Consider the following 25,595-nt stretch of genomic DNA (forward strand, 5'->3'; position numbering starts at 1 on the left):
AAAAGAACAGCCCGGGCCATGAGGGGTTAATTCTGCTTTGTTTGAACTCATATGAATATGTAATGTTTGCTCTATACAGAGCATCAGAGGGTCATTGAAAAGTGCTTTTCTAGTTTAAAGTTTTTGGTGGTCTAATAACAACAATTGGAATGTTACATCCACCAGGATCTTTTTGGGGGAAATATGTGACAAACCTGACAGGAGCACCAAACAATTGAAATTAAAATTGTAATAAATATATGTAAATATAAGAAAAATAATTCATGGGCTGTTAAGGTGTATTTACAAAGCAGAAGAAAAACCAGATGACATCGAAGTAAAAATAATTTATCAGGCAATGTAAATAAAATCCTGTAATTTGAAATATGTTTAAAAAAAAAAAAAAAAGAATAGTGCAGCAGGGGTATGTGTAAGGACATTATAATTTAGTCTTAATGTTATAACGTTGTGTTTGTAACAGAAGATAGTATAGCGACATGTAACAGAAGATAGTATAGCGACAATTCCGTGTGTCACTAATTCTTTGTTCTCAAAAATATCCTAGAAGAGGTAACCTATAAAGTTATTTTTGTGATCAGACATTATATAAAGAGCTGGAGCCACAACTGAAGAATTTCAGAACTTGAGTCACTGGAGTGCACACAATCCCTCTTCTGCCAGATAAGCAAATGTATGCATTTGTTTGTTTAATTTGCAGACTTTTAAGTAATTATACAGCACTTTTCGTAAATATATTGGTGTTTATGTTAGGTAGGATACACCTGGAGGGAAAGTGTTAATATTTATTATTTCCTCAGTGTAAACCAAAGAAATTTTCATAAACCATAGCAGTGGGAGTTGATCTATTGGGGGAAATTCCTGGCACCATCATGAGCATTCCAACACTGTATAAATATTGTGGTACCAACCAGCTCAAACACATTTTTACCCAAGCCCCCCATAACTTTCCATTAACGCTGAAGTAACAGTTCGTGGGAGGTAAGAAGCGCCCAGGGTGTGAGCCAATAACAGATGGAATGCTTTGCGTGTGGTGTTGCTTTATCTCCACATAAACAGCAGAAAGCACAATGCAAACGAGGGAAATCTATGATTAAGTGGGTTTTTTCTACAAAGTGTCTATTATATTTGGGGGTAAGAGGTAATGCTTTTCCATTTTATAAACTACACCAATATGCTATAAAATCTGATTTGTTGTTGCCATCATTCATTCATTAATATGTAAAACATTTATCGTTTCAATGAGCATTTGCATACATACACTGGTACCCAAATGTGTATACGATTATAAAATGTGTTAACCTGAAGATGAAAATGTTATTCATAATGTGTGTCAATGGGGCACAACTAGTATGAGTTAATCGGTATGTTGTTGTTACGTTCTTTCCCGTCTTCTCACCCATTTTTATGAAGGCTGCGTGACTACATAACAGTAGTGAAGGAATGATTATTTATAAACCATGCACATCCATTCACAAGTCTTATAAATTCTGTCTATGTTCAATGTGGCAATTAGATCTTCAATCTGTGTTGTTTCTGCAATATTGAGAGGTTAATATGACACTCGTTTGAAGGGATGTATTAAGATACAAACTTTTTTGTTTTGTCTTGAATATGGTAATATCTTTCTTATGCAGGTGTTTTACGGTCACCGTGTTGTGGCTCAGTATATGGTTTGCCCTTTTCACAAGTCTGTCGGTAATAAAACTAACATAATCAGAATTATATCTTGGTCTTAGGTGTTTTGTCACAAGCTGGTGCTATTCGAGGTCAATCATAGTTGTGGATGATCTGCAAATTCATTGGTGACAGAGTAATTTCCAGTTCCTCCATTGGTTTCAGATAAAACTTTTCATCTTAAAGAAATATTTAGGTCAACTAGACACCTAACTTTTATTATATAAATTTACTATGGTAATACCTTATTTGATTCATTTTGGGCATTTCATATCTCTTGATGACAAATGTATGTTGTCTAAACTTGATAATGTTGTCAGGCTGAAACATTGTTGATGTGGTAAAATAAGTAGCACTTTGTATACAACGAAAGAGAGTAGTAGATCTATATAATTAGTTATGTGCACTGCTTTTGGCACAGTGTACTTGTGCCTGAAAGTATTGCTTGACTGGGGTATAACAGTTCCATCTTCTGTATTGACCTGGCATACATATAGAGTGGTTTATTCAGAAGTGCTTGGGTTGGAGGAAGAGTTTGCAGGAAAGTTGTGGTTTCAGCTTCCCTAATTTACTATGCATTACAATGCACCACCCCTGGCAGCTTTCTGTGCATGTAAATCCGTGTTTTTGCTCATTTCGTTTACTCACACAAGTAAGGCTTTTTAAAAAAAAATCAAACATATTCAATGTGAGACATTGTTTTTTTCTGAGAAAATGCTAGATAGATAAATATTAGAAATTAGACACATTTATTCACAGTTCTGCAGATACATACATTATCCAGTACTAGTATAAATGAAAACCTGAAAGCCTAACTTGTCTTGATTTGAAAACCACCATACACCGATCAGCCATAACATTATGATGACCTGTCTTATATTGTGTAGATCCCACTTCTGCCACCAAAACAGCCCTGACCCATAGAAGCATGGACATCACTAGACTCAACTAGACTTCTGAATAAGTGCTGTGATATCTGGCACCAAGACACTAGTAGCAGATGTTTTAAGTCATGTTAGTTTGCGACGTGAGGCTTCCATGGATCGGACTTGTTTGTCCAGCACATCCCACCAACGCTTGACTGAATTGAGATCTGGGGAATTTGAAGGCCAAGTCAACACTGAACTCGTTGTTGTGTTCCTCAAACATTCTTGAATCATTTTTGCTTTGTGGCCGGGCGCATTATCCTGCTGAAAGAGGCCAATGCCATCAAAGGGTGTAAATGGTCTTCAACAATAGTTTGGTCAAAGTGACATCTACATGAATGGCAGGACCCAGGTTTTCCCAGCAGAACATTGCCCAAAGCATCACACTGATCACATCCAATGTGATTCATTGTAGGTGCTTTCGGCGGTGGACAAGGGCCTACGCGGCCCCATATGCAACAAACTGCGAAGAACTGTGTGTTGGGACACCTTTCTATCCAGCATCAACTTTTTTCAGCAATTTGAGCTACAGTAGATCATCTGTTGGATTTGACCACACAGACCAGCCTTCACCCTCCCACGTGCATCGATTAGCCCTGGCCGTCCATGACCCTGTCGCCAGTTCATTGATTTTCCTTCCTTGGACTGTTGCACTCCACAAGAGCTGCAGGGGGTTTGGTATAGGCAGCTACATTGGTATCCCCACTGTCTTGGCAATGTGGGACTTTTATTACTGATGGTGTACCAGGTACTTCTGGGGACATCTTTTGTTGACGTATGTCATTGGTCGTGAATGGCATAATGCATAGTTCAACCAGTGAGACAACTTTTAATAACTTTTGACATAAGAAAACCACATGACACCTTCTGTGCCAGCTGATTTCCACTTGACACACTGCTAGGTAACTCAACTGGGTGGACTTATGCCTGTCTTGTCACCCTTTGGCATTTCAGCCGTATCACTTACACAATTAAGATCTTTGTGTAGCTTGAAACACATAAGGTGTGTATCATTGGTTCCATGTCTCTGCTGCCACCTTTCAATAATTGTCACTGAATAAAATTCCCTTTATATAGACCTGGTAGATGAAACAACCACGCCAACAATATGAAAATATGGCTAGGATGGTATGTATTTCTCCATAGTGTACCTGTATCACTTGTTTTGAGAGGTCATCTTTAACAAGTTTTGTACATGTTGATTTGTTAGAAGCATTAATATCTGTGTATATAATAATGTGCCTGTAGTTATGCTGTTACCGTTAGCCTGCTTTGCTCGTGTGGTTTTTTTTCTGTCTACAGTGATAAATCATACTATTAAACATGCAGAAGCTCTGGTGTGCACCTAAATGCCATTTTCCTTTTATTTATTTATTTGTACTGTGTGCTGTTTTTCATTACAAGCATGCGCACGTTCTTTTATTAGTGCCAGGGCTGCACACCACCCCTTACTTTTCTTTTTACAAGAATCCTTAAAACCATTACAGGAAAAAGTATTGAAATTGTAAATCCATGGGTTAATCAATAATGTTCAATTTGGGTAATCTCTTAACAAAGTGACAGATGCATTTGACTGTTTTTACTGTTCTCCTGGTGCATTCTTAAACCGCAACTTACATGGTTTCAGGCCTTTTAAGACCTAAGTTAATGACTTGCCTCATTATTCGACGGGGGATCAGGAGGGGCAAAGAACTAGACCAGTTCATTAGAAAGAAGATGTGGTTATTCTCCCTCCCACCATCTCTCACGTTAGAAGCCTTTAGCATGCTTCTTAGAATCCATACCGTATATACACTTTGAACTAAACCTACAAGGTAGAGCTTTCCAACCCTGTAATCCAATTAAATGTTGTTTGCCTGCCTAGCCTTGTGGTATTCAGGCAGGGCAATGTAGGGAGAGACTTGCCCCAACACATGCAACAGATTATGCGAAGACTGCAAATATAATAATTACGCCATGGAGCAGACTGTGCTGGCAGATATTGGAGCACAGAACTCCCTTTAATCATACTGCTTCCCATAATGTGGGTGGTCACAGTCTGAAAAAAATCCAGTCTTTTTTCCTCTTGCCACAGTGCTTTTTAAAACCGATTTCTGGAGAAAAGAGTGTTCCACAAAGTGATCCATGTTTTCCTTCCTGAAAAAAACAACCGTTTTTTTTTTGTTCATTTTCTTTAACTCTAGGTTTCCCTATGTGCATGTAAATTATTTTGGATAGTTTGAAAAGAAAGAACACAGAGCCTTTTTTCATGTTAATTTAGGTTTTTGTTTTGCAGAGTTAAAAACGATACTTTGATTACGACCATTCTTAGTTAATCTCTTCGAGTGCTGTAGCGCTCTACGAATATACACAATCCTGTCATAATGAGAATGTGTGCAATTTAATCTTAATGTGGCCATAGAAAATGAAAGGGATTCCCAAGAGTGAGTGAGAGGCTACACACAAGTACATAAACATTGTCTCACGCCGAACCGTTCAAGTTCCCAAAGTACTTTTAATATGCGTTCTGTTTTAGTAAGGCTTTCAGGAACATTATTCAGTGTCAACCCAGCCTCCCGTGTGTAAATTCTACATTCCGTGTGTACTACCAGGAAATAAATCATTTCCTATGCCGATCTTTAATCTCTTTTACTCTTGCTCTGAATCTGTGTAATTTAATTTTTCTTAAGCTGCGTGTAGCGAGAGCTGACCTGGGGTAAACTTGTATCTGGTGATCGCATCTCACGTAGCTGCCCATTCCTATTTTTTGTTTCCTGTTGGTATATTAGTGTCAGTGAAGAACATAATAGTAAATGGATGCCAGGAGGACATTTAGTAATTTGTACATGTAACGCATGAAAATTGATAAAATACTAGCAAGCCCTTCTGGTTTCTTTTACATAGTAACATAGTTCATAAGGTTGAAAAAAGACCAAAGTCCATCAAGTTCAACCTATATACATATTGTGTCCCTACTGTGTTGATCCAGAGGAAGGCAAAAAAACCCTTATGAAGCAGATGCCAATTGCCCCATACCAGGGGGAAAATTCCTTCCCGACTCCAAATATGGCAATCAGAATAAATCCCTGGATCAACGTTCTGTCCCTATTAATCTAATATCCATAACTTGTAATATTATTGCTTTCAAGAAACACGTCCAGGCTCCTTTTGAACTCTTTTATTGAGTTTACCATCACCACTTCCTCTGGCAGAGAGTTCCATAATCTCACCGCTCTTACTGTAAAGAACCCCCGTCTGTGCTGGTGTAGAAACCTTCTTTCCTCCAGCCGTAGAGGATGTCCCCTATAGATACAGTCCTGGGTATAAATAGGTCCTGGGAGTGATCTCTGTACTGTCCCCTTATATATTTATACATAGTTATTAAGTACCCCCTAAGCCGTCTTTTTTCCAAACTAAATAACCCCAATTCTGATAATCTTTCTGGGTACTGTAGTCCTCCCATTCCCCTTATTACTCTGGTTGCCCGTCTTTGAACCCTCTCCAGCTCCACTATATCTTTCTTGTACACTGGTGCCCAGTACTGTACACAGTATTCCATGTGTGGTCTGACTAGTGACTTGTACAGGGGTAGAATTATTTCCTTGTCGTGGGCATCTATGCCCCTTTTGATGCACCCCATGATTTTATTTGCCTTAGCAGCTGCCTGACACTGGTCGCTACAGGTAAATTTACTGTTAACTAAAACTCCTAAGTCCTTTTCCATGTCAGTCGTCCCCAGTGTTTTCCCATTTAATACATATTCCCAGCCTGGATTTTTCTTCCCCATGTGCATAACCTTACATTTATCTGTGTTGAACCTCATCTGCCACATCCCAGCCCAAGCCTCCAACCTATGCAGATCCATTACCTATGTAATCGTGCGCTGTCCTCTATTGTGTTAACCACGTTACAGAGCTTAGTATCGTCTGCAAAGATTGATACTTTACTATGCAATCCCTCTACAAGGTCATTAATAAATATATTAAAAAGAATAGGACCCAAAACTGACCCCTGTGGTACCCCACTAGCAACAGTCACCCACTCAGAGTATGTACCATTAATAACCACCCTCTGTTTCCTATCACTGAGCCAGTTACTTACCCACATACACACATTCTCCCCCAGCCCAAGCATTCTCATTTTATGTACCAGCCTTTTATGTGGCACCGTATCAAATGCTTTGGAAAAATCAAGATATACGACATCCAGCGATTCACCCCGATCCAGTCTTGAGCTCACCTCCTCATAAAAGCTGATCAGGTTAGTTTGACAGGACCGATCCCTTGTAAACCCATGCTGATATGGAGTCATACACTTATTTTCATTGAGATACTCCAAAATAGCATCTCTTAGGAAACCCTCAAACAGTTTACACACAACAGAAGTTAAACTAACAGGCCTATAATTCCCCGGGTCACTTTTTGTCCCCTTTTTGAATATTGGCACAACATTTGCTATGCGCCAGTCCTGGGGAACAGACCCTGTCACTATAGAGTCCTTGAATATTAGAAATAGGGGTCTGTCTATTACATTACTTAACTCCCTTAGAACGCGGGGGTGAATGCCATCTGGACCTGGTGATTTGTCTATTTTGATTTTTTTTAGGCGGCACTGCACTTCTTCCTGCGTTAGACAGGCGACATGTACTGGGGCAGTTATCTCATCCTGCTGTATATTACCTGGCATTTCATTTTCCTCTGTGAATACAGCAGAGAAGAATATATTTAATAGATTAGCTTTTTCCTGATCCCCGTCTATAACTTCTCCCTCATTACTTTTTAAGGGGCCAACGCTTTCATTGTTAACCTTTTTACTATTTATATAGTTAAAGAACATTTTGGGGTTTGTTTTACTCTCTTTGGCAATGAGTCTTTCTGTCTCCAATTTTGCTGCTTTTATCTGATTTTTACATATTTTATTTTTTTCCCGATAGCTTTTTAGTGCTTCCTCACTGCCTTCCTGTTTTAGTAGCTTAAATGCCTTTTTTTGCCATTTATTGCCCCCTTTACATTTTTATTTATCCACATTGGTTTTCTCTTGTTCCTGACTCTTTTATTCCCATACGGTATGTACCTTTCACAGTGAGAATTTAAGATATTCTTAAAAATCTCCCATTGAGCGTCTGTACTCTTGTTTTTGAGGACATTTTCCCAATTTACAGTGTTAAGGGCTTCTCTTAGTTGATCAAACTTTGCCCTCCTAAAGTGCATAGTTCTTGTGGCTCCTCTGTAAACTATTTTTTTTTAATAAAAGCTATGATTGAGAAAAATATTTTGGTTTTATTTCCTTCTATTTTCCAACCTGCCCCCCAGTTGTGCACATCTGCCCCAGAAATGCCTTATATGCCACTGTGCCCCATGATATGCCTTTTAACCCTCTAAATGCCACTGTGCCCCATGATGTGCCTTTTAACCCTATATGCCACTGTGCCCCATGATATGCCTTTTGACCCCCTATGTGCCACTGTGCCTCCAGAAATGCCTTATACCCCTATATGCCACTCTGGCATTTAGAAGGTTAAAAGGCATATTATGGGGAAGAGTGGCATATTGGGAGGTTTAAGGCATTCAGGAGGCAGAGTGGCGTATAGAGGGTTAAAAAGTCATTTCTGGAGGCAGAGTGGCATTAAGGGGGTTAAAAGGCATTTCACAGAGCACTCTGCCTCCAGAAATGCCTTATGCCCCCCATTTAACACTGCCCCCCCCCCGAAAACTTACCGGAGCTTCTGACTTCCCTGTCATGTAGCCAGGGCAGCGTGTAGATCCCACGCACTTACGCTGCAGCCGGAAGGAGGCGTGGCTAGCAGCGGGGTTGTCTGCGTCCATCGCGCAGACCTTCCCCGACTGTCAGAGATCAGAGTTCCCGGCGAATCGCGTAGACATCTACACGCTGCCCCAGCTACACATCGGGGACTCAGAAGTACCGGTAAGTGGGGCGGGGGGGGGAGACAGGAGGATCCAGGTCCCCTGCAGCTGGGGGGGATCTGGATCTTAGTCGTCTCATAGTCAGACCTATTTGAGGTCTGATTATAAGATGACCCCGATTATAAGACAAGGGGTATTTTTCAGAGCATTTGCTCTGAAAAAAACCTCGTCTTATAATCGAGCAAATACGGTATTTAAGTAGTAACCCCTTCAGGCCAGTGTTCAGAACCAAAGGACTAAAATATTTATTGTGCTGTTTACTATATGTTTGTTAAACCATGAGCCCCCTTTTCTATACTTGACAAACCCACGAAAAATGGGTATCGTTTTGTTCAGGGGAGGTAGAAAAAGAAAAACATAATAATTAGTGAAAATAGATTTTAAAAAACAAACCCTATACTATATTTTCTTCTATACTGTAAGTGCCACAGCTGAACAATGACCCAATTTATGTTAAGCATCTGATTAGTCATACCCCACATACATATATATTTTTTTATGTTCCAGAGGGCCACATCCATGCTTTACATATTACCCCTTATTACATATTCTAATACTATTGACTTTGGGGTAGTGTTTTTTTTTTCTTATAGTGGAAAAGCTAAGGAGCGCTTTTTATTTTTACATTTTAGTTTTTTCACTCTTCTCAGTGCAGTATGGCTCTGGGTCTCTTTGGGGATCTCATAAATTTTTTATTCTCCCAATCAATTTGACTTATTTTTGTGTTTTTTTGTCCCTTATTTTTTTTATGGTTTTCTCTAGTTTTTGGAAGAGGGAAAAACTATTTCTCTCCTTCTCCTCCTCTTCCTGATCTGTTTGGGCTGATTGCAGTAATCGCGATCAGCCAGCAGGGGGTGCAAAGGGAGAGCCCAGCAGTGCCATAGACTGCCTGATATTCTGTGTAGCAGCATGGAGCAGCGGCAGCAAAGTCAGGACGTACCAGTACTTCCAAATGGTCTTCTTGCAGCAGGTTTTAAGGATGTACAGGTACGTCCCAAAGGGGATAAAAGGGATAATATTACTCAAGCAGCTGTTTCAATACGTTTTGTAGCACATTATATCCTGACTCTGTGTTTTGTAAGGGTTCATAAGCATATTTCGCAAGATGAGCTTTGTATGGATCATTTGTTTATAACCACCCATTCTAGACACATGTTCTGCATTAGGTGTATTTTATTTATTGGGGAGACTCTTCCCTTAAAATTTTAGGGACACATCACCGTGATCACTGCCTTAGATTTTTGGCAGACTGAAAATGCATATGTTTTGTGGCTTGGGGCAGCAGCAATGTGCTCTTGTAATAAAGATGTATAGATATACTGAAGATCTTTACAAGCATTTCTGTGGAGTTTACCGCTAACTGAATGCGGCCCACACAGGGTCTCTTTTTATTCATGCGGTGGGAATTCTAAGTTACACACAAATGTTTATTTTTGCTTTTCAAATTATTTACATAGCATGTGATATGGGGAACTCTGGTTTTTATTGTTTGTTTTCATTTCATATTAAATAGGGGTGCTGACAAAGACGTGTTTAGCGGGCTAGATTGGATGTACCAAAGTGACATTGTTTTTTTTTTTTAAGCTGAATCACCTTAGAAACCAATGCAAATAAATAAAACATACAATACCTACTCTCACTTTTAAATTATACCTGTACTCCAACAATGGGTATTACTATGAGCCCAATTTAGTGCTTCACTGGTTTATCATGAATAATAAATGTCTTCGACTACTTGCAACCAGAGCGAGTGCTGAGTTATTTAATGAACAAGAACTTTGTGTACCTTTCCATACGAATGCTTCCATGACTATTTTGGTGTAGATGGAGAACAACCAAACTTTCAAACTATGAAATAACGTGCATTGCTCTTGTATAGACTAAACAACAGGGAGATTGAGAACAGTGTACCTTGTTCCACCAGTCACGATTTATTTAGAGGCTTTTGATCCATCACCAGTGTAGCCTTCCTGCTGTTAAGCTAGACCTAATGTATATGGTCGACTAACTATAGGCAAGCTCCTTTTGTGAATGAATGAGGCCCCTTCTGACTTAGACTGCTCTGCTCCAGGCTGGAAGGGACCTTTCTAAATTATTTTAAACCGGCACGGGGAGACAGGAAGCATTGGACTCACGTGACCCCACAGTTAAACGTGGCTGCCCTTAGTTTGTGAGAACCGGCTAGCAAGCTGCAGGAGCGATGAGAGGTAAGCGGAGGCAGGGGTTTGTTTGTATGTATGTATGAATATGAGCATGGTTGTGTTACTGTGTGTTTGTGAGCATGAATGTGTATGTATGTGTAGATGTTTGTGTGTGTATATGTATTTGTGTGTGGGCATGTATGTGTAATTGTGTGTGTGTGTGGGCATGTATGTGTAAGTGGGGTGAGATTGAGTGTGTTAGAATGAATGTGTGTTAGTGAATTTGAGGATGTGTGTTTACATATGTTTGCCAGAAGGGGGGAAACCCTGACGAGTTTGGGTGGGGTCCCGGGGCAATTTTTGCACTGGGTCCTGTGGTTTCTAATTATGTCCCTGCATTAAACTGGGAAAACTACCAAAACATCATCCTAGGAAAAGCAGCCTCTCCCAAGCTGAAATAGGTTTATGTCCCAATACACTGTACATAATAAGAATTCTATTACTTCCATATTACAAAACAAAATACAGACTAAAGAAAATTACTATTGCGTGGAAATGTTTGCTAAAAAAAAATAGTTAATAATATCAGTGGTTTGTTTTTGGCATTGGACAGTGGAGTGTATTTCAACCACAAGTCACTTATAAGTATTTCTTTGCTGTAGGGTGTCTGCTCTGCATTACTTTGAAGGTTTGGAATTTCTAGGCATGTATTGCAAAAAAAATAATAATAGTAATAATAAAAAATATCTGCCAAAGGTATTGCATTTCCCTTTGGTGTAAATCTGTTCAATTGTCAGCAGAAGCAGCCATTGCCAATATTAGCATCCAAGAAGAGGAAATATATTTGTAGGTTTCTACTTTTCCTCATCACAGGGCGTCTTTTGTAGCAGTCCAGATTCGGTGTTTAGAGAAGTATGACTAAGGTCGTGTCAGCAGGATTTGGTAGCCCTGTCTCTGATTGGGAGCTGTTACAAATTTTTGCTTTTGTCATTTTCACATTTAATCAAATATAATAAATAAATATAATAAAACCTAAGGATTTAATGCTTAACTTTAAATAACCCTTTGGTGATTGGCCACACGTAAACTTGATGGAAATCATACCCGCATGATTTAAGCTTTGTACCGGTGCTGAGCGTGACTCGTAGATGTAACCTGGAACTCTTCCACCAAGAAGTTGTGTGGTCCTAAGCCACAGTAGCAGCACCATATACCTTTTTTCTATCCTACCAACACTGGATTGCACAAAAATAAGCTACAATCCGCAAAAAGCTATACGGTAACACAAATGATGTTCCCTCACCCCACGTAGTATTTTTGGCACTTTCCAGTTGCAACCTTTGGTTCATTGTGGTTAACCAAGGACCTGAAAGGAATATAGAAAAATATTTGCGTTTCCAGAACATTGGTTTCCTTTTAAATAAGACAAGAAACAATATTTGTCTATTTTAATTACAGTGATTTCCATTTATTCCATATTATTAATCATGATTTCAGATAACGGGCATCACTATGCATTGATCTTCCAAGCAATCCTTGTTTTCTATATTCCTTTCAGGTCCTTGAAGTTACTGGTATATCCTTTTTCTTTGCTTTGTAAAGTCAAGCACTTTGTTGCAACATCTTCAAGTTATGTTAAATATTTTATTCTAAAAAAAACAAAAACGCTAACCGTTACTCATACCATAGTTTGTAATAAATTACCAATTGTTGTTTGTAACCTCAGGAGAACCAATCCTGCCCTCTACAGGTCCAACAAGGAAACTGCTTTATACAGTTACCTTGATATTTAACGGCATACATTTGCACTCCTTGGGCTAAATATGTGTGCCTATTTGGTGGCCATATCAATGTTTCTAATTTCTGAATATAGGTGTACAATGTAATTTCTTTGTGTACCTGGTAAGCGGTACATTCTGGCACGTCACTCTGGGTTTTGTGAAGTAGATCAATCTTTGAAATGCCAGCCTGTTGACTGTGGTCCCCTATGGCGCTGTTTTAGCTTCCATCACATTTTTTCATTTTTCCATCACATTTTAACATTTAGTAAATAGTTCTTGTATTTTTTGTGTGTGTGTGATATTAATAGACACAGTAGTAGACTGTGGAGCGTAAGAACCCTAAGGCAGTATATGGCATTGGAGGCAATGTTCTGTTAGGGGCAACAGAAGACTTGGAACTTATTATTTCTACCGACTTAAAGGCAAACCGGCATGGCAATAACACGTAAGAAAAAGCAGGCAGGGTGTGAGGTTGTATAGATCGATATTAGTAGCAGAAAGAGAAAAGTGGCTCTCTCGCTTTACGGATCTCTGGTCTGACCTCACCTAGAGTATTTTGAACAGTTCTCGAGACCCCATCGCCAGAAGAGTTGACATGTTGGAGAGAGTCCAGAGGGGGCTACTAAAGCCTTAAATGGCTTGCAGGGTAAAAATGATTGTGGAAAGACTAAAGGATCTCAAAGAAGGAGAGAGGAGGTGCCATAAAAACATTTATATTTTTATTTTAACAAACTGCAGGAAAGAAGTTTATTTCAGGAGGAGGAGGAGGAGAAGTGTTAAAAACAAGAGGCCATAATCTAAAACTAGAGAGTCAGAGGTCCTTAAAATAAGGATTGTCCAAACCTTACTCTTCATATAATCAAGGTTTGCGTAATAGTTTACTTATGCGCGAAAGATAACATTTAATGCCACTAATGCATTTTTAAAAACAATATCCACATGATTTTATGTAAGGCCATTTTTCTCTTACAGAAGGGTGGTTCTGCAGCTTCATATTGTAGCTCAAATAATTGCCAGAGCCCCTTCCCACACATGGAATTTGATGACAGATAAGAATCATTTGGCCAACCTAGTCTGCCCATATCTTCCCGATGTAAAAACCTCAGACCATATTCAACCCTTGGGCTTGTCATGTTTAGAATTACCTTGTATATGTCTCATACATGATTAAATGTTTAAATCTTGTTGTATTGACTTCTACCACTTATGCTGGAAGGCTGTTTATCTAGCACCCATCTGTAAATTAAAGTACCCCCTTTTCTTGCAATCACTGATTTGTGTATATATAGTAATGCTTATGTGAAAGAATTAAAGTACGGTAATTGTCCTGTGTATTTGATAGTTCCACATTATCTGCCAACCATAGCCTCCTAACAGGTCCTTTTTTGTTCAACAGTGTTCAGTTCTAGTAGTTTATTATTGTGTGGAGCTAGGGAACAATCCAGGTCACATTGAACAGGTTCAGTTTGATTTGTATTCTGTGCATTTGTTGTTGTTGTGCTTAGTAATCAGACAAATCTAAAATCTGCGTATCTAAAACCGATATAATTGTTAAATGGACGTCATCATTGTTAAGCAGCATTAACAATTTCACAGTGCCACTAAACTCATCAGTTTGCTGCCCCCTTGTGGCTGCTCATCAGCATAGTATGATGGCTATCCCCCCAAAAAATAGCGAAAAGAAAAATGGTAAGAAATCTGTTTATTCAAAATTCAATAAAATGAAATTAATACAGAACGTAGTGGGAAAATCAAATCATCCCTAGTATGAGGTAATAGTGCAGAAAAAAAGGGGGAAATCACTACCCTCCACCAACTAGTGCAACAGAAACGCTAGCCCCTAAGGTATCAGGTAGGTAAATACATCATATACATCATATGTCTCCCCGACAAATTTATTACACTACATCCTAATACGACCTCTCGTTTTCTTTTTTTGTTTGTTTCTATTAATTGAATGGCTATTAGGGATTTAGTTCCCTAATAGTTTATAAAGTTCCTTATAAATTTACCATAATTAGAGTTTAGTGGCCTTTTTCTGTGTAGTATGACGGCTACTTTCAAAAAAACACTTTTCTTCACCTGAAATGTGACTTTTCTTATAATCCATCTCTGCTGTAATTTCTTTGGATTTAATGGAAATGGATATTTGTGTTTTGTCCCCCCCCCCTATATATTTATTTTCATTTATAACACTGATGAAAAACCCACTGAGTATTTTTTCATCATGTTAGCTGCAGGGGACGTAAGCTTTGTGCACTTTTGGTTTGGGTCCCATAAGGTTTGTTTCCTTATGTTACAGGTTATGTGAATTTGTGTTATCCCAAACCATTACGTAATTTCTTGTTTTTGGACATATTTGTTAATCAAAGTGTGCTATAAGCTTAACCAAATTGAGAGCCTTAAATGTGAAAGCCAATGTAGGCCTTTAAAATATTTTCCTTTGTTTTGTATAATCTTTTTATTGAGTTTACAGCATGAAATGCAAGACAAAATAAGACCGCAATACTACCACAGATAGTAATTGGAGAAGTGTCTGATCAGGAGACAAAATGATCTTCTTATAATATTTTCTGGGTTTTTTTTTTTTTGGTTTTTTTTAAGAATTTGCTATGCCACCTATTTTCTGCATCGGTATCAGGATTAAATGAAGACTCAAAAGCTATAGAGCAACTTGGCTGCACATCCACTGACTACCATGGGAAGCTTTTCAAGAATGTAAGGACTGTGTCTTACTTTATCAATATATGAGTTAATTTGAGTAAACAATTAAATAATTAAATATCTCTCCAATATGATTACATCTGAGTAAACTGTTAACGAATAGCACAGTATGAGAGAGCTCCCCAAGTGAAAAGCACAGTACGTTTAAGCAAAGGTTTAGCTCATAAAAATTATTTTGATACCTCTTCTAGATTCCATGCTGTGCTACATAGGTGGCACAGAAAGGTCTGCTCTATTCTTGGGCAGGGGTTGACACATTTGGTTTGGAACTAGGAACCTGCCAAAACTTAATTAAGAAATAAGTCCCATTATAAAGATAATCAAGAAAGATATCTCACAAAATCTGTGTAATAAAATAGGATTTTATTGAATAAGAAATTATTGATCAATACATTAAATATTTTTCAGATAAATATCAATAGTTATCTATTTAATAAAGAATTGATAGTAAAATTAGTAAAAACACTGATACATTGTACATTATATTTTTGGTAAATCAATTTCATAGTAAATATGAAGTTGCTAAAAATATTAAATGGCTTCTCTTCTCTGTCTTTCTGGCACCACTAACCCTAGTCTCACCCCTGACGCTCCAACACTTATACTGCTACTCACGATAACATTTTACACCAAGACCCACCCACACAACCACAACAAAAAGTAATACACACTCACTCATGCTAACGCCATACACTAACATATACTTACACACTTAAGCACCATACAGTAACACATGCCCATGCCACTCATATGCTCACTAACACCTCACAGTAACACACACATGCTGACATATACACACCATACGCTTATACATTCATCGCACTCACACATACTATCAAACACTAACACATACACACTCACTGACACTATACATATGCATACACTAGCTAACGCTTTACATATACAGTATATGCATAAAATATACACACTTGCTGTAACACTCTAGCGTTATACATATACACACACATGCACTGACTCCAACACTACAGTACACACACACTACTCCCTGTCTCCCTATTACCTTGCAGAGACCTGTCTTCACTGCAGCTCGTACTCTGTGTGAGCTGCCGGGCTGGTGCCCCTCTACTAATGTGGAGTCACAAAATGCACATTTTGCGACCCCACTGGGTGCCTCCATTACCGGACAGATGAGTGCTGTGCACATAACCTTGAGCGCCCACTGCTCCCCCTGTCCTGCAAAACCCTAGGCTCCAAGAAGTGATTTTAGGGGGTTTATTGAGCCCTGCAATTGGGCATCCTGGCATACACCAGTTGTCCCTGTCCATTTTTTATTTGACAAAATCCCTTTAAAGAGGAGTGTTGCTAAATCAACCTCAGGAGAAGCTGCTCCCTTGTAAAATTCATGAGTCTTTCGTGTCTTGCTATCTTTTCCTTTTGTGAGATTTTTTCCTGTGAGCCAGTGCAGTAACATCACAGCCATGTTTTTGTGCTTACGGTGAGGGTTTGTTTTGTAATTGTTGGCCCTCATTACTAGCCTAGATAAGTGATCCAAAAGTACACTGGCACATATTTGGAAAGCCTTGTACCCCAAGTTTGAATATCTCAGAGACAGGTAACATATTAAGTATTAATTTAGTCCACATGGTGTTTTCTACTCATTTATGTTCTCTGTTGGAGCATTAATTAAATTTGCTTGGAAATTAAAGGGCCATTCTCTCCTATTAATTGTTCCTCTTTATTTTGCAGACCATTAAATCGTTAATTTCAAGGCTCAGAGGAAGTCGGTTTGGGGAAAGCAACACTGATAATGCGTATGTTTTACATAAATATTTTATTATTTTATATATTGTCGTAGGTACATTACTTGCAAGTCGGCTCAGCTTCATAAACTCCCTCATCTTTGTTTTAGCTCATCAAAGCCGAGCCATCGGTCTCCTTCAGCTGTGCTAGGGTTATCTTGCCCTACTCTGAAACTAAACAGTGCTATGTTAATGTGCTTCCGGTATGCAGCAGTGCTATGATAATCTTTATTAAACCAGTTAAAACACAGCTGTCACCTTTGCAAACTCGCACACATGTGTTTTCTACATCCTCAAGCTCTCCTCCAGGCCTGAATTATGAGTCATAACTCAGAGAATCGTGTGTTGTGTGTGTAACCTGACCATGTTGTGTGTTTGGCTATACTGTCTGTGTTTGTTTGACTGTGAGCGGTATGTGTGTACACATCTCATCAACCAGTACCTTATAGATAAAGGGAATCCCTGTACCATTCAACCACAAAGGGGGACATAACGTCATGTCCTCAAGATCTAAGTAAATTAAGATGCTCTTACCATGGCATGCACAAGGTGTGTTTCTGATGGGTGTGAATTCTAATGTGCTCTTGATATAAAGAAGAGATCTCCTGCGTCTTGAAACTTTACATCTTTTTTATGTTGGCCTAATAAAAGGTATCGCTTTTGACTAAAGACTCTTCTCTCTGACCCATACAGCTTGCCCTTGTTTTGTTATTTTGTTTTACAGGCTCTCTGCAGATGATGTACGGGCGCTCTCTATAAGTTGTATCCCGATTCACACCATGCCTGATGTAAGCCCATTGATCGAAGCCCTGCTTGAATACCATGGCTCAGAACCAAAAGAAATTCTTGATGAGCTCTTTCTAGATACTATAAATAATTCCATTATGCAGTAAGTGCCACATTTTCTTGTGTCTTGTTTTTTGTTAGTCTTTTACATAGTGAAATGTGTTATGAAAGATATTAATAGTGCAATGTGTTTAGTTGTTGTTGTGAGCCCTTTCATATGATGTTTACCTGCTCTATTCACGCTAAATGTTGATGCAAAGATGGACAGCACATATTTACCGCTTGGCATTGGGCCCCAGGTAACATTTCATGCCTTATATCTGCTTCATATCTGAATTACACATTGATTTGTTTATAATGTACTATTCCATGTTGCAACTACAACGTCACGGGTCGCCTTCCAGTTATGAAGTAATTTAAAGAATCATTCATGTAAGGACCCTTTATATAAAACGTTTAAGTAAAAGAATAATAAAGTGATGTGCACGTGAGTGCATCTGTGTGTTTGTATTCCCATCTTCACTCACTCTTTCTTCTGCTCTTTGTAGCTGGGGATATCTTCCCCCAGTCCTGGTCGTCCCTTATCGCTCCCTTGCTTTCTCTCTGCCACACAATGTTCCAGAAACCTTATCCACAAATATGCTGCCACTCTCGCCCTCCTTTCACCTTTTCCCTCAGGAATTCCCATTAGGGTGTAAGAATCTAACAGCCATAAACCATCACTTCCCCTCTAGTTCTCTGCACCTTCTTATTCTACCTGAAACCTGGCAGCCCTCACACTGCTTCTCCCACTGTCCTCTCCTGTGGTGGCCTCCACCTCACTCATAAGCTTAGACCGGACAGAAGTGGTTCACTTGTCCCCCAGGGCCTCTAAATTCATCTCTATTACCCCCATCCTTTAATCTCAAACAGTATACTAACTCTCTTTCTCGCAGTAATGGGTACACTCTGCACCCTGTTTTTCTACAATGTGCATACTCACTTACACACACACACCTTCGACACACCTCTCATACACACACACACACCTTCGACACACCTCTCATACACACACACACACCTTCGACACACCTCTCATACACACACACACACCTTCGATTCATTGATAGGATGCTTCTCTAGATAGGATTTGCGTATTGGGTAACCTAGGTCTGTGATTTTAGAAAGAAATTAGTATTTTTGAAGTCATAGATTGTACATTCAACAGCAGACGGCAAATGTCTCTTTCTATATGTAACGTTGCCTATCAGAGGGAAAGATTAGTCTTAAATTGGTTTGTTTTCTTGACAAATGAAGGAAGAAGATTGCTCTAAGTGAATCAGCAGTACTTAGCTTGTGGCTTCGTCATTTGCCGAGCCTTGAAAAAGCCATTCTGGATCTATTTCAAAGATTAATTACCATCCAAAGCAAATCATTACAAGAAATGGAACAGACTATAAAAGATTCATACTTGGTAAGTGCTGTAGTCTCTTGTAGCATTTAGTAGCTTATATTTTCCTGTAATAGCTTAAAGACATTTGTATGATTGTCTTTTGATGTAGAGAATGGAAGCATAAATAAATAAGCAATTGTTCTTTTTAATGCATTCTTGAAAAGTATCTGGGATTTTTCCCCCATAATGACTGTATGTGAGAATAAACGGGGGGGGGGGGGTGTTGTTGTGATGAGTTCCCCATATTTGTACTCTCGTGAGACTTGCATCCGATAATCCTTCATATTTGTATAGCATCAAAATCACTGCCATATGACTCAGACACATGTATATAAAAAGCTTAGTTTGTGCTTGCATATAAAAATACAACAATAAGTTATAGAACACGAAAAAACTTTTTAAAAAAATGTTTATATTGCTTTTCTACTGTACCTGGACAAAGATACAAAGGGCGTGTTTATGCTAGAAATAGCTAATTTTAGTTATATGTACACATTCTCTCCTATACTTTTCCATCTGTGCAATACTGTATTTGGAACGTGAAAAAATGTATTGGGCAAACCGTAACAATAGCAAGATTTCAAGCATAGTCCTAGAGACCACAGAAATACTGATTAAAAGCAGCAGAGCACACTGGTTTGTCATGAAAATAAAAGTTGGATTACAAATTAACAATTTATTTCTATGTTAAGTGTGACATTTTACATGCTGTCCTGGTTCATGGAAATGGTCATTTTTATGCAGCTGAAAGGTCACTCACTGTTCATCAGCTAAGTTGGACTTGGAGCAAATAAGGGTTGGCAGCATCATTATATATAAATACCTGAGTCCATTCAATAGAAAATATGGAGGAATGCCAGGCACGGTGTTGCCACCACCAAATAGCATTGTCAGTACCCCGTGTCCTTTCTATGCACATATGTGTATTTTTGGTTAGACTTTGATATCGGATCCTGTTTTGTGATCCTGATGTCTTCTGCTTCCTTTTTAAGCAGCACATGTGCTGTTAGTCACAACTTGCACAAGAGATGGCTGGGGGTGTGTGGGGGGGGGGTTTACAATTACCTCTTGGTCCATTTAACATTTAAATTTCTTCCCTGTTAATGTGGGTTAGGTTAGTGAGAACCAATGGTTTTTTTTCTGACTTGGACCATTGTATTATCGAGCTGTTCAGCCAGACCTGTAGAGTGCAGAACAGATTCAGAACCTTACATGGGATTCTCAACACCAGGTGGTGGGTGCATGAGGGGTAATCGCAGTGCTTGTCAGGCCAAATCACAATGATATTTGCAGTCCACTATTTGTCTATAACGAACATTTTTACAAAAAAACCCCAACCAAAATAACCTAAAATAATCTTTAAATTATTGCTTTGGCTATTAAAAATAACACAATAAAATGAAATTTAGAAAAAACTTTGGACAGAGACAATTAACAAATGTGGGTATCCAACAGCAATGTGTAGAATACACAATAGTAATGTTTAAGCCCATCTGTATTAAAGGGCTCCGATTATCACATTAACGTGCTCAATAAATTAACTAGTTAAATGATAGAAACATTTTCCATTACCCCAGCGCGTCTCTTCAGCTCTGTTAGTCTGTTAGTTGAATTTTTTTCTACTAAAACTCTACATGACATTACAGTAGTATTTAAGTTGTGCCAGATGATCTTTGAAGTGTTGTGCAGTAAGATAAATTGTAAAATTGATCAAAAAGTCAAAACCCTACTCCATAAACGTGCATGGAATTTTGATGGAGATTTCTAGATTATTCTGCTTGACCTCTGTTCTTTCACGGAGAAGAAACTTGATATTCCCTGCATTGTATTTGTTTTTTGTGAGAGTAATTAAAGTGTGATGGTCTAGTAACTCTTATTTTACACGGTGTGCTGTTAATTTTGCTTCCTGACCCTTGAGATCGAAACAAAATTAGTTCTAGAAATTCTATAGTGGGTAGGAAGTTATAAAATTCAGGAATAAAAATAGGATGTAGTTTTGTTTCCACTGCAATAAACTGACCCTCTTCTATACTATATGAGAAGCAATCCCATGGCTCTGGGTAGAAATAACAAAAAAAACAACACGGTTTTTCTCCATGTGAAAGACTTATGAGATATTACATGATCTGTGAAGTTTAGCCTGCATACAAACTAAATGTTATGTTGAAATTATAACCATTTGTTCCTGCCACCATTATTTTTAGTGTCATCCGATATATTTTAATAACGTTCCAACATCAACTAATTTTCATGGCAATTTGCGGTTCAGGATTCTAGGTCGCGCTAACAATCACTACTAAATTCTGGACAATCCATTGATAGCTTTTTCAAAAATGAACTATTGTAGTTTTGCTTTCCTACACTTTGGTGATTTTCTGGCAGTTTTATTTCTTTCTTGACGGTTTTTTTTTTAAACTTCTTTGTCTCCTTTTTTTTTAATTTGGGATTTGATGTATGTTCATTGGAGAACACGTTTTTTTTGTTTGGTAGTTTTGATGGACTTTGATGGACCCTGTTGTGATTAGAAATAAATGGTTAATTCATTTATTCTTATTGATATTATTAAATATTACATATTAGCGACTCTAAAATTATTCTATTCACACATTTTTTCAGACCATAAAGACAGGTCAACACTGCTCATTTGAACCCTCCACATCACTAGACCCAATTAGACCACACATACACCATGCTGCATTATATCCATGCCTGGCACATTTTAACCAATTCCAAAAAATGCATTTGAGACCCTTTATCCTGACATCCAACCCTTTGCCCATTGCGGTGGGTGCATGTCTATTGTGGGACATCTGCCTTGAACCACAACGGGAAGTCTGTGTCAAAGACTGTTGAGAAGTAAATTGGTGCAGCCAAGATGGATAGGGTAATATAGGACTCCTTCGCATATAGTTTCTAACATTTTAAAATTAACACATACCCATCACTAACTTGCTGGGGCAACTTATTTTGTCTAAGATCTACTACTATGCGGGAAGCCCAAAGGTCCCTCAACTTAAATTATATAAAATAAGAAATCACACAAATGCATTAGTCTGATTTTTATGGCACTCTGACTCTCATCATGCATGAGACAGTGGTAACAGTGAGAGTGATATGAGACACCTTTACATATATTAAACATACCATACAAGAACAAGAAGACCACACATCATTACTTTTGGGTCAAGCTTTAATTTTTATTTTTTTTACCAGTGTTCTAGTTGGACAGGTGTCACTGTGTTGGACATTATGCCCTCATGTAGATGTTCTGTGCTTAGCTGTGATAGTCTGTTCCGTGTCTGCCCCTCATGTCTGTTGACATTTACCACATTTTGTAGCATATTGGTCAAGGAGGGCATGACAACAATGTGGTCCCTGTGCAGTTGGGACTTGATGTCATTGGTGTCCTGCATGCCACCATCCGTGTTTCTTTGCCGCCTGTGTTTTTGTCTCTATGTTCTGAGCTAAGTGTCCATGTAGGTTTGCTCCAGACTTGGAGAGGACAGTGTAGTGGACAGCTACAAGGGACACCAGCCTTTGTGAATACCAGGAAGAGTGCTGCTGTGGATGGGCCATGGGCAGTTATGTGCTTGATGCCCCTACAGTTTTTGATGGAATATCTTTGGCGGAGGATGGAGAGGCGTAAAATACCTGGACCTCCAACATCTAGCTCTTTTCCTCTAGGTGTCTTGTGGGCATGTAGCTGGAGCTGAAGATGGTGTGACTCTCAGTGCAGCTGCATCTACTGCAGTGATGAGTGCGGTTGTGTCATTCCCCTAAAACAAGGCTGTAGGCCAGGGATAATACAGCCGTGGTGGTGATGGACCGTCAAGCATGCATGAGGAGCCAGTGTAGCTGTATCCATGAGTGTGTTCTCTGTTGGGGTGATGACGGTGGCAGCAGCAGCAGTGCAATGTGACAATTCTGGCTCACTAGTTTTGGAACACCATATCAAATGTAGGGACCTGTATTGAAAAGTAATATAAATGTTTCTAGCAGATACTTTGCAAAATTTTTCTTCAAACAGCTTACTTAGTGAGTTATGAATTTGTTTATGTAGTTTTTGAAATCAATATTCATTTAGTGCACCAATATTTGCTGAGCATTGAGAATCACATTTATACTTATTGAATATTATATGGAACGTGTTGTTTTAGCAAGTGAACATCTAGTAAACTCCAAAGAGAACCAGAACACATGCTAGAGCATCCAGAGAAGAAGCTCATGTAAGTCGGTATAATATTTGCTCTTTATTTTATAGACATTTGTGAGACGGTTTTTAGTATCTAAATACCTGCTAGCCATTGATTTATACTGAATATCAATTCTAAGTACGGCATTATCCATTAGTGTTTGTTCATCGGGGCTTTTTTTATTGTAGGATAGGACTGATAGGTGTCCCTGCATAGAGCATATAGGGATGTCTTCTGTGATATTATGTAATTTGCTTTTCTCTCTACCAACGCAATAGGATTTGGATTTTTCAACAGATTAGCACCTTTTTTACTTTAACTGTTGGACTTATTTTGATCATTGTTTATACATATATTTTGCATTTAAATTTTATTCATTTAATGAGTAACTCTAATATAATACCTAGTACAGAGGGGGTGCTTTTAATGGAAGTATTTTTTTTTTATTATTGTTAACGCCATGATACTTTAATACATTAAGCTATTTGGACACGTTTTCCTGTTGTTTGCTATACCAGTGAAACATCAGGGGGCTGGATTTTTATTTTATTTTTTAAAGTGGTTAGGACAGATATGCACTTATTTAACCCCTTGTGTTGCACATTTAATCCTTTACGTGCTTTGTTTTAGTGATACACATAAAATATTGTTGTAACAGCAGAATGAATCGATATATATATAAAACAATAAATGATAATAAAAATAATAAGATTGTCACTCTCCCAGTCCCAACATCTTTTTTTGTTTTGTTTTATTTACCTATTTCTGTGTCATTAAACACAATTTACATTCATACTGTATAAGGTGAAAAAACAAAACTGATATATTGCACATTTTAGCCTATAAAATGCCAAGTAGCTTTGGATAAAGCAAAATTATTACCGTATTTGCTCGATTATAAGACGAGGTTTTTTTCAGAGCAAATGCTCTGAAAAATACCCCTCGTCTTCTAATCGGGGTCGTCTTCTAATCAGACCTCAAATAGAGTCTGATTAGGAGACTAAGATCCAGATCCCCCGCACCGCTGCAGGGGACCTGGATCCTCCTGTCTCACCCCCCCCCCCCCCATCATACACACTTACCGGTGCTTCCTGCTGTATTGCCGGGGCAGCGGGTTGACGTCTACGCGATCCGCGTAGACAACGTCCGCTGCAGCCGGAAGGAGGTGTGGCTAGCAGCGGGGGTTGTCTGCGTCCGTCGCGTAGACCTTCCCCGACTGTCAGAGATCTCTGATCTCTGACAGCCGGGGAAAGTATACGCGACGGACGCATACAAACCCCCGCTGCCAACTCCACCTCCTTCCGGCTGCAGCAGAAGGCGACGTCAACCCGCTGCCCCGGCTGGAAGCACCGGTAAGAGAGGGCTGAGAGGGGAGAGAGGAGAGGAGAGGAGAGGAGAGGGGAGGGGAGGGGGAGAGAGTGTGTGTGTGTGTGTTAGTTAAATGGGGGCATAGGGCATTTCTGGAGTGGCGTTAAGGGGGCATTTAATAGAGCACTCTGCCTCCTGAAATGCCTTATACCTCCCTATATGCCACTCTGCCCCATAATATGCCTTTTAACCCCCTAAATGCCAGAGTGGCATATAGGGGTATAAGGCATTTCTGGAGGCAGAGTGCTCTATACAATGCCTTTTAACTCCCTTAATGCCACTCTGCCTCCTGAAATGCCTTATACCTCCCTATATGCCACTCTGCCCCATAATATGCATTTTAACCCCCTAAATGCCAGAATGGCATATAGGGGTATAAGGCATTTCTGGAGGCAGAGTGGCATATAGGGGGTCAAAAGGCATACCATGGGGCACAGTGGCATATAGAGGGTTAAAAGGCATATCATGGGCCACAGTGCCATATTGGTGTGGCAAGCCTGGGGGCAGATGTGCGTAACTGGGGGACAGGCTGGAAAATACAAGAAATAAAAACAAAAAAAATATTTTTCTCAATCATAGCTTTTATTAAAAAAATAGTTTACATGAATTAACATTTACTGGTAAAACTTTTTTCCTTTAGGGTCGTCTTATATTCAGGCTTTTTCTTTTTTCCTAAGTTAATATTCAGATTTTGGGGGGTCGTCTTATAATCAGGGTCGTCTTATAATCGAGCAAATACGGTAATGTTGAAAACTATTAGAACCATTGGAACTTGTATATACTGGTTATCATACTTCTGTTAGGTCATTCTGTAACGGCTTTACCTTCTGCACAAATTCGATTTGGGTGTTAGAAAATAAGATTTTACACAGCTGTGTGAAGAATCTACCCCAGACAGTGGAGACGT

At 38.9% G+C, this 25,595-nt stretch overlaps 1 protein-coding gene across 1 annotated transcript in view; it reads left to right on the forward strand.

The window, feature by feature from the left end:
• Positions 1–25,595, forward strand: part of LOC149300548 (Fanconi anemia group C protein-like) — a 63,293-nt gene that overhangs the window by 20,727 nt on the left and 16,971 nt on the right. The window contains exons 4-7 of the mRNA XM_089485035.1: positions 15,030–15,143; positions 16,857–16,921; positions 17,634–17,798; positions 18,992–19,148. Coding sequence (XP_089341161.1) covers positions 15,030–15,143; positions 16,857–16,921; positions 17,634–17,798; positions 18,992–19,148 — 501 coding nt within the window. The remainder of the gene's footprint in view (positions 1–15,029; positions 15,144–16,856; positions 16,922–17,633; positions 17,799–18,991; positions 19,149–25,595) is intronic.

Source organism: Sceloporus occidentalis, unplaced genomic scaffold, assembly GCF_023333645.1.
Source record: "Sceloporus occidentalis isolate IW3139 unplaced genomic scaffold, rSceOcc1.0.p SCAF_24, whole genome shotgun sequence".
Taxonomy (NCBI): Eukaryota; Metazoa; Chordata; class Lepidosauria; order Squamata; family Phrynosomatidae; genus Sceloporus; species Sceloporus occidentalis.